The sequence below is a fragment of the Pteropus alecto genome, unplaced genomic scaffold, assembly GCF_000325575.1.
Source record: "Pteropus alecto unplaced genomic scaffold, ASM32557v1 scaffold182, whole genome shotgun sequence".
Classification (NCBI taxonomy): domain Eukaryota; kingdom Metazoa; phylum Chordata; class Mammalia; order Chiroptera; family Pteropodidae; genus Pteropus; species Pteropus alecto.
The window spans coordinates 128,942-139,411 of record NW_006433946.1 but is presented as its reverse complement, the minus strand read 5'-3'; the positions used below and the strand labels follow the sequence as shown (position 1 = coordinate 139,411).

At 35.9% G+C, this 10,470-nt stretch overlaps 1 protein-coding gene across 3 annotated transcripts in view; it reads left to right on the top strand.

Annotated features, from left to right (window-relative positions):
* The window catches only part of LANCL1 (LanC like 1), a 41,410-nt gene that overhangs the window by 5,023 nt on the left and 25,917 nt on the right, over positions 1–10,470 (top strand). For all 3 annotated transcript variants that reach the window (XM_025044412.1, XM_006908485.3, XM_006908486.3), the window contains exon 3: positions 2,367–2,484. In XM_025044412.1, coding sequence (XP_024900180.1) covers positions 2,367–2,484 — 118 coding nt within the window. The remainder of the gene's footprint in view (positions 1–2,366; positions 2,485–10,470) is intronic.

The window sequence follows — 10,470 nt, the reverse complement described above, 5'->3', positions numbered from 1 at the left end:
TGACATTTTCTCTTGCTGATGTCTTCTTCTATCTAGTCAAGATTTATAGACCTTTCATATCATACTGAAGTGTATTTTATCCTACTAAATGTATTTTCAAGACTTGTTGAAATCTTAACCTCTTGGCAGAAATTGTTAAATAACAGGACTGTGTCCTTCAAACAATGTGTTTTCTTCTTCAGAGTGTGAAACAAGGGATCTTAGAGGTGCTTCAGAATAAGTAATACAGATATGGTTGATAGTCTGATTTGCCTTATCAGAGATGCTTTTCAGAAGTAAAACTTAATGTCCTTTGTTGTTATTAATCTATACAGCCTTCTTATAGTTTTCAATGTTAAGATGCCCTTTTTAAAAAATATGATTATGATGCTAACAGATAGTAGTTAGGTTTGTTTTAAATTTTACATGGTAAAATAAAGTGTTTATACCCTTGTAATATGTCCCAACATTGTTTTGAAATTTTACTGCTTTGTGAAATCTAAGTCTGGGAATCAAAACAGATTCCTAAAATTATTGAGGGATACATTTAAGCGATCTTTTAAGACACTTCATGATTCAGTATATACAGAACTTTAAAATACTTTTCATTTGCCTTTAGGATGAGTAAGGTCATGATGGTTTGAGCCTCATAATTTGCCCAGCATCTGTAGTCCTTCATATGGATGTCACTAGCCCCAGCCTTGGTGTGCTTTCAGTACACATCTAAATTATTACTTGACCCTTAGACTGCTTATAATAGTAAAATTGTTAATAGTTGCATCCCTAAATATCAAAGACCTGAAACATACAATCTTGTTGGATCCTCAGAGTACATGAAGAAATTGATGAGGCAGGTATTATCATCCTGACTTTACAGAAGTAGCAAGCATAAAGAAGTTATGAATTGAGCAAGATTACTCATCTAATAGTGACTAAGGGTACAGCCAGGTTCATTCACTGAGCAGTTTTTACAAAGCCCCTATTCTGCCAGGCACTGTGCTGGGCATGGGTTTTTTTTGATACTAGATCTGTTTGAGACTCCTGATACTTGTGAATTTATTTTGCTTTTCTTATGCTACTTCCGCAATTTTTAATGTTTATTTTTTATAAATAGATTTTTATAAACGTTTATCCTCATTTTTTTAAAAAAGTAAAAGCATTAAAATACTTCTTTAGGGAATTAACATTGCTTTAGCTTCATTAAGCTAAAAATTTAATGGCTTAAAAACAGTAAATATCTTTTAACTTGTGCTTAATTTAATAAATGACTTAAATTATAATAAATATTGGTTTAAATAATAGATGATCCCTACTAGGTGGAAATTAAAATGAGCCAGTTTATCATTGGTGGTCTATTTTAGTATTTAATTACAATTTTTATATGAAACATTGAAGTTGAAACAAAAATGCAATTGACCCTTGAAAGGCATGGGAGTTAGGGGCACTGACTGCCCGAGCAGTCCAAAATTTGAGTATACCTACAGTCGGCCCTCCGCATACTCAGATTATACTCAGATTCCCAGCCATGGAGTTGACTCTTGATCAATGCAGGTTTGAGCTGTGAAGTCAATTGAAAAAACCCACATATAGGTGGACCTACACAGTTCAAACCCATGTTGTTCAATGGTCAGCTATATTTCTTGCCTTGAGTAGTAGTACTTTTAAGTTTTGTTACTTTGTTATTGTTGTTGCTTAAGAGTGAAATACAGTAAGTCTTAAGGTCATTCATAGGTTTTTGGAAACTGACTTCAAACAAAGCGAAATATAGTAAAACCAATTTTACCATAGGCTAGTTGCTATAAACAAGAGTTAAGTCCCTATGGCATATTTCTGGTCACGAAAACATCACCAAATTTCTAAATAAAGACCAAAAACATTTCTAATATTAAACATTGAAATAAATGTTAGCTATACATAGATTTAAGAAAGATTAATAGAAATGAGTCTGATAATTCTCCAACCAGCTTAATTAGGTTCAGGGTCAGGTGTGGTGGGAGCCTCTCCGGGCAGCTCAGGGCACAGGGGAAGAACACACCCTGGAGGGCACACTTCCATCACAGGCTGCACTCACACACACGCACTCACTCAGATGGGGACAGTTTAGGTGCCAGTTCAGCTAACACACCTATCTTTGGGATATGGGAGGAAACCAGAGTCTCTATAGAGAAAACCCACACAGGCTTGGGGGGAATGTGTAAATTCTATTGATTTTTTTGTTCTCATCAACGTTATAATGAAATGGTGTTATTTGGTAATTGTCCAATTCTCCCAGGCAGAAAAATGCGGCCTAAGTGGAAATAAAGTACCCTCCTATTTTTGATAATTCATAGTCCAGGAAGTCGAATAGCCTATATATTTGATGTTTGTTTTCTCTTTAATATCTGCAGCTGACTCCTGAGTTCTCACAGCGCTTGAACAATAAGATTCGAGAGCTTCTCCAACAAATGGAAAGAGGCCTAAAGTCAGCAGATCCTCGGGATGGCACTGCTTACACTGGCTGGACAGGTATGGTGTGCTGACAGTGAGCTGGCATAAGCATTGTAGAAAGGGAGCCAAAGCATTACCTTTCAAGAGCAGTCTGATTCGATACTCTTAAATGCTTCTTGCATCTGCATGTGAATAATTGCTCCCAGGAGGCTGCTGTGCTCTCAGCCTAGCCTTGGTATCATCTGGATTTTTAACAGTGCTCAGAATTTAGGGCAGGATAAGCGTATTCATGGAATTCATGCCTGACACAGATTTGGATAGCTGCTGTACTTAGGAGAAAAATTGATATTCAGCATTACATAGTTAATTTGGAGATGATATTTCAGTGGAAAGAGTTCTGCAATACAGTGTATGAAACCGAGGTAAGGAATATACATCCACAAGAAATAAAAAGTCCAGAAGCATCTTTTTTTTTTTCTTTAGTAAAAGTTACCACATAGCAGAGAGCCAAACAGAACAAAGTATAGATTCTGTGTACTTATCTTTCCATATAGTCATTGCTAGTTGGTTCGCATTCACTGTTTTGCCAGTCATTAAGAGGTTTGAGAAAGTTAGGGAAGAAATAGGTGTCAAAAAGATAAGAGAGAGAAACCAAAGAAGGAAATTGAAGAACTTCAATTAGTTTAATAATGTAGAGAAACAGAAGTACAGCTATATAATCATGAAGAAAGCACAGTTTAAAATTCAGTGTTTCCTAATTACTCAGAAAAGCAGACAAGGAGGAACAGGTTTTCAGCTTAGGAATTTGAATTTGATTTCAAGGCAGTGGTGCTTGTCATAAAAATGCGGTCCCTGGGCCTCAACAGCAGATTCTGGTTCGGTATGTCTTGAGTGGAGCCCAGGAATCTGAATTTTGCAAGCCTCAGTGGTCACGATGTAGATGGTCATCTATGGACTGGAATTTGTGGGCTTTTCTATAACAGGAATGTACTAATAACAACCTCTTAGCAATCCTCTTTTAGTAATGACATGTGATTCTTTCATTATAAGGATGGGAAGGCAGAGAATAGAAATTATAATTTCTCAGGGATATTTAAGGTCAATACTTTATAAAATAAGAGGAATGGCTTATATATAATGTTAGGACCTCCTCATAGTTTTATGATTTGTATGGATTTTAGAAGCTTAGCACAAGAAACATTAAGATGAGAATAAAATGAAAGTATTTTACTTCAAAAGGTAAGTTATAACAACAGTTGTCATTTATTGAGTACTGTGTTCCAGGTACTGTAATACTGTAATCAACAGGTTAATCTCATTAATGAGCATTACTGTTTAAAATTATGAGGATTTGAACAAACCAGGACAAGTACAGTACTTGGTTATCTTTAGCTTTCCTCTTGATTTTCACATTATAGTAAGGCACAGACCTATAGATCTTTTCCTAATACATTTCGAGTTTCTATTATTTTTTTATTCCTGGCAAAAAAAAAAAAAGACTGAGACAGCTAAATTTAATTCCATAACCGATTATAAAAAGAATGTCTTAAACCTCTATTTCACACTTTCAGGTGAGCTTATATTATTACATATTATAGAGTATCTTGCTTTCGAGGGGAAAGAAGAGAGAGTTGATTTCAAGTTTGAATAGTAGTTTGATAATGTTAAGAAAGGCCGTTAGTCGGGCCCCTCTATTGCAAGGGCTGGTTGACAAACTAAAAGTTGAATTTTTCTTGAAAATAGAAATTTCTCTCCAAACTAAAATGCAAGTTTGTTTAAATTTGTTGCCAGTATGAGGTTTCCGGCATTGTCTCCTTTGACTTGCCAATATCCTTCAACTTTTTATGTTTAAGTTTCTATGATACTCATTGCTGGCTTCTGGAAGCCACTTATATGGCAAGCATGTAAGGCAGATTGGCATGCTAAGCAGTTTCAGATATCTTCGGTTGCTGGTTGTTTTATGCTGTAGCATAAAATCTAGATAAATTTGCTAATGGCTTTCAAGGCAAGGTTCCTAATGTCTCCTAATCGAGCACTGTTAAAAAGCCATTATTCCCGCATAAAATGGACTATCTCCTCCAGTGTTTTGATAAGTAAAATACTTTTCTGTGCCAGTGTTCAGACAATCTGAATAACATAAAACTCTGAGTTGTGTAAGAAACTAAAGCCGATTTGACTGCAGAAAATCATAATGTTAATACCATCTCCTCCCATTATCTTACCAAGTATCTTCTATGCACAGCTGCAATTTTAATACCAAAACTATGCATTCAGAAACAACACAATGAAAATACTTGGTGTTGTGTGTCAAAAGCAGTGTTTACATAATTAAGTGTAGATTTGTATGTTACTTTGTGTGTGCCCCGTGTTATCTTTCAAAAAAATGATACTTTTTAGAAGAAACAGGGAATATATTTCTTTAACTTTGTTCAGCACCAAATTTAGGGTCATATTTTATAATATCATCTATCGTTTGCTCCTGTTGCTAACTTGTCCAAAATCATATTACTTTGGGAAATATTAATTCATTGTAGAAAATCTATAAAATTTTATTTCCTTCTTCAATGTTGATATTTATTGAGCATTTGTTGTCAGTTTACAATGAAAACTTTTGCAAGTTATCATTATATTATTGATTACATAGTCTGTATGAGAAATTTGCATGATTACTATAATTAGTTAGAGCTTTAAATTACAATTCTAGTATTGTGTTAAGTTTCATTCCCCAGTAGAATATGATCTGATAGTTAATTCTAATTCAGATAGAATTAGGTTTTGGAATAGAATTAGATTCTGCTGTATGTACTCAGAAGAATCAGAATTGGAGTGGCTTAAATAAGATAGAAGTTTACTTCTTCTCTCGTGTAAAAGAAGGCCAGAGAAAGACATTCCAGGTCTGTTATAGTGGCCTTAGGGTGTCAGTAGAAAAACAGTCTCCATTCTTTCTGCTCCATAAGCCCTCAGCCACCAGCTTCTATCTTTTGGCCAGAAAGCTGCTGAAGATCCAGCCATTACAACAGCTTTTCATGCTGCAGGAAGGAAGATTAAGCAAAGAGGAAGGCATTCCTTCTCTTTCAAAAGACTTCTGGAAGCCCCAACTCAACATTTTAACTCTACTTACTTGGCATTGGCTAGAACATACTCACATGGTCATACCTGGTAGCAAGGAAGAATGGTAAATGTCGTCTGTTAGCTGAGGTTTTGTTAGTAAAGAGAAGAGGGGAGTGGGTTTGGGGATAAGAGTTAGTAAACTGTTAAGTCCTATATAATAATAAAAATGATCCTTTTCTTAATCCCTTTGTTTGCCCAAGGCATTTGGACAATGAGCCTCAATTTTTTCTCCTGCAAAAGAGTCTCTGACTTTTGTCTACTGTGAGGGAATTTTTGTCTATAAAATATTTTAAAATCTGCTAAGCAATATTTGACCGCTCTGTGTTTCTAGGGAGACTCATATTTGGATTTCGATTCAAAATACCTTTATTCATTTTGAATTTTTTTATTTCAATAAATATTAGTCTTTTCATAAAGCTTGCCATAGAAAGGAAGTATTATAGGAATGCCAAATCATAGTTTTTCTCTAGCCAAGTGTAACTTAAATCTAGAAAGAGACTGCAACTGATTCTGAACTTAATTCTGTGAAACATTAGTGTTTCTCAGCTTGATTAAATAGTTCTCTGCCTCCTCTGTCCACTTCCTCTCAAACTCTTGTTTGCTTGTCACAGTATTATAAAGTCCTTCATTTGTTGGTATCACATATATGTTTCTACTTCATGACTAAAGAAAGCTACAAAGCTAGGCTGCCCAATTTCATAATGCCTCATTGTGCTATGCCTACATCTGTCTCAGTTGCTCACTTAATCTTGAAAATCAAAGAGTTTTAATGGAGAGAGGAAGCACCCCTGTGTTTTTAATATTACAGATGTACTTAACGCTGAAAAACTGGACTCCTGTCATTTTTTTTCCCATTTTATGTCATTTCAGCAAGTGAGACTAATAGTGACAGGGTACTTAGAATTTCTGTTAGAGCACCTCTGTATGTTTTATGTGCTTCATAAAACACTATACATAATGCTTCATTAACAAGGGTGATATGTACAAGTTTAAGTAGAATTTAAAAGAAGCAAATCATTGCTTTAGAAAGTACTTGACATTCACTTTACAAACTATTTTACAATTAAAATACCTTGGCTTTTATTTTAAAATGGAAGCTAAAGATATAATACAGTGATGGGAGTGGTTAACATAGACTTTTAATAGGATCCTGACATCATTTTCACCAGAAGCCTACATATTTACATACCTATGGGTTGTCATAGTGCAGTTTTACAAGTTGTATGCCTAACTTTTACCTTTATTTTTTTACTTAGAACAGAAATAAAATGCTTTCATCCTAGAAAAGAGAGAAGAGTTTTTAAAACCTCACAGCTGTGTCAGGTTGGCAAATGAGGCAGTTAATACCATAAATCCCTCCGGTCTGTCTCATGCTTATCCAGGAATGAAGTATAAATAATCAATTTTTCAGGAATTAATTGAGAGTTAACAAATTATTACTGTATATCAATGTTCAAAAACAAGTATTCAGTTCTTTTTTTTGGTTCTCAGGGGAATGAAGATTGTCAGTATGCAGTTTTGTGATCATTTGACGGTTGAAGGGCAGGAGTAAAGATAAACCCAGTTCTTGTTAATAAAATGTTACTAGGATTGACATTTGAATGACAGGAGCCAGAGTGTATGTGCATGTATGCCAATAACTAATGTTATATGCCAGGTACTGTTCTAAGTGTTTTGCATTAATTAACTAAATCTCAGAAGAGCTCCATGGCACCGATACTATTGGTATCCCTACTTCACAGATGAGAAAAGTGAAGCAAAGTGGTGTCTGAGTACCTGTTCAAGGTTACATAGTAAGTAACAAAGTAAGGATTCAACCCAGCAAGCCTGGCTTTAGAGCACCTGCTCTTTACCAAGAGATAGAATAATAATGAGTGTGAGTCTGTGTGTATGTGCGTGTGTGTGTTTACTTTCCACTTCTGCAGTTGAGTTTACTCCATATATTTTATTTTATTTTTTATTTTTTATTTTTTTGTTTTTTTTAAGTTTATTGGGATAACTTGGTTAATACAATTATATAATTTTCAGGTGTACATTTTCATTTGACATCTGTACATTCTATTGTGCGTTTACCACCCAAAGTCCAGTTTCCTTCAGCTACCATATATTTGATCTCCTTTACCCACTTCACTCTCCCCCTAAACTCTATATCTGACCCCCTTTCTGCTCATTTGTTGCTTTTAGGTTTATATCCCACATATAAGTGATACCATGCGATTTTCTACTTTTTCTATTTGGCTTATTTCACTTAGCATTATTATCTTGAGGTCTATCCTTGTCATAAATGGCAGTATTTCATCTCTTCTTATGACTGAGTAATATTCCATTGTATATATGTACCACAGCTTCTTTAGCCAATCATCTATTGTAGGACACTTCGGTTGCTTCCATGTCCTGGCCACTGTGAATAATGCTGCTATGAACATTGGTGTGCAAGCATACATTTTATAAGTAAAGATCTACACTAATACTCTAGGAGTAATTTGAGCATTCACAACATGATGATACTCGTGCTGTATAAACTTTTTAGAAGTAGCAAATAACTAGTCAGTTTTTAACTGTTTTAGAAAAACATCAGAATAAGACCTGATAAACATGAAAGGAATTTGGAAAGACAGAGGGAAAAGGCTTGTTTAGACGGGCAAGAGTACTTACTATTTTAAAATCTATAAGAAAAAGTTTTGGAGATTGAACATAAAGTAAACCCTAGAAAGATTTATGGGCAGTTGCAGCTAGAAAAATGAAATCTCCAGTGTTGTTCTGTAGAAGGTATTTTCCCCCTTCCTTCTTAATCCTAAATTAATATATTCAGCATGGTTTCAGGATAGAAAATGAACTGGGCCAAAACAGAAGCTTTTTCTCATAATTGCTTGTATTTGAAAAGGCTTATTGAAGATGTTCTTGTGTGAAATATCACCCGTGTCTGAAATCAATCGGTAGCTCTTGCAGCTGTTAATAAGTGATATTTGAAATGAACAGCCTCAGTTCTTTTCATGGAAATCCTCCTTTGTAAAATTAGTACATCGAAGTATAATGCATCATGATACTGATATATGACATACGCCAGCAATTAAGCATGGAGTCGTTCATTTTCAGCCTTAATCCTTTTCTGGTGGATTTATAAGATTTCTTTACAGTATTTGCTCCCAGCTTGGGAGGCAAGGGATGCTTTGGGTGCACCCATCAAGAACCATTCTGTGTATCTGTGCACACAGCAGCAGACAGAGCAGGAAAGTAGCAGGCAAGAAGGACCCCTGAATGTCGCACCTGCTGGCCAGCTGCAGAGTGGTCCAAGGTGGTGTCCAGGGACCTGTGGGGAATCACCAGAGAGCATAACACTGCCTGCCATTAGGCTGCTCTGGGTTTTGTGCCAGGTAGATTATAGGTTCCAGCGGGGAGAAGATCTTAAAGTGCCTTATAAAATGGAAAGCACAAAAAACTGGTCATGAATTGTTATTATAAAGGATTAAATGAGCAGATGAAGTATTTTTGTTTTAAAAATAAGCATTTGGTAAAAAAGATTGTTTCCCTTGCAGATAATACAGTAGAAAGGTTAAGTAAACCCAAGGGATGACTGATCTCACTAGTGTCTTTAAGAGAGAATGAGGGAAGTGCTAGCCCTCATTTAATTTCATTTTTTCCCAGTCTTAACTGTGATGATTCCTAAGGGAAATGATGATCAGCTCACACTTTGAAAAGAAACACACACACGACTCTAGGGGCTTTAGTTCTAAAAGACACGACCCAATCTTTTATAACTGACTCACAGCAGTAATGAGGCTAAGATCAGCATATATTTCCTCTTTCAAGTATTAGATAACATTTTAAATAAGAGGATATGCAGCAAAATCCCTAGAGTAATATTAACTTGCACTCTAAATGTAAGTCATTAAAGTGTTTCGAGATGCTCTTCCTCTGATCTGCCAAATGTATAACCTTTGAGCTACAGCTTTAGCATGTGAGTCTTAGTTTCTGCTGATACTGGACTTATTTTAAAGGAATCACTTTGGCCAGGTGTCTTTTCTTTGTAATTTGGTCTCCTTATTAAGTAGCTCTTCATCAGAGCCAGCATTTCAGTGTCTAAGTTGAGCCCTGAGCAAGTGTCCTTCGCCTTCATGAGAAGTGCCTATGCCTCCCAACTGGAGCTGGCCAGACAAGCAGAGGGAATCAAGGTCATGGATCTACACTGGTTTATTAGAGCCCTTAAGTGACCACTAGATGGACGAATGCACCAAGAGTGTCGCCTGCTTTCGTTCTGCCTGCACTTTGTATAGTGTTGATGTCATTGTACTGTAGGTTATCTTAAATTGCTAAGATAAGAGTTGAAACAACTGTAGGGGTTAGAGGTCACCAGTGTGCTTGGGTGACGCACAGAGAGCAGGACGCGCGTTTGTAGGTAGATCAAAAGAAAAAGGAGAGAAAGAAAGAAGACATCAACTTGATTTTTACAGACAACAACAAGGAGGTTGGAGCTCTGTCTTGTTATTTCATTCCAGTAACTTTAGTACTTAACACAATACTAGGTCCATAGATGGGGCTTAATAAATATATATTGCATTCATGGATAGATGGATGGATGGATGGATGGGTGGCGAGTGTCCTGCCATTACTATGCTAGCTACCACCTATGCAAACTAAAAACAATAACTTAAAACTAGTTAGAATGGGGAAGGGGTGAGAATTCAACTCATTTCATATCTTTTGGTTAATCACGTCTCTTTCCCCTTAACCTCTGATCCATTTGAGAAATGAATTCAGAAATTAGGGCTCATAGTATCCACTTTATAATCGGTAAAACTGAATAACAAGCATATTGTTTAGATCTGGATGTTAAGTGGGCCTCCTTCTTGTCCCTTGATTTGAACTTACCTCCTCAGACTCAAACAGAGCATTTGGACAGTCCAAGTTCTGAGTTACCAAATAAGAAACAGGAGAGAGAAGACAAAGAGCCAG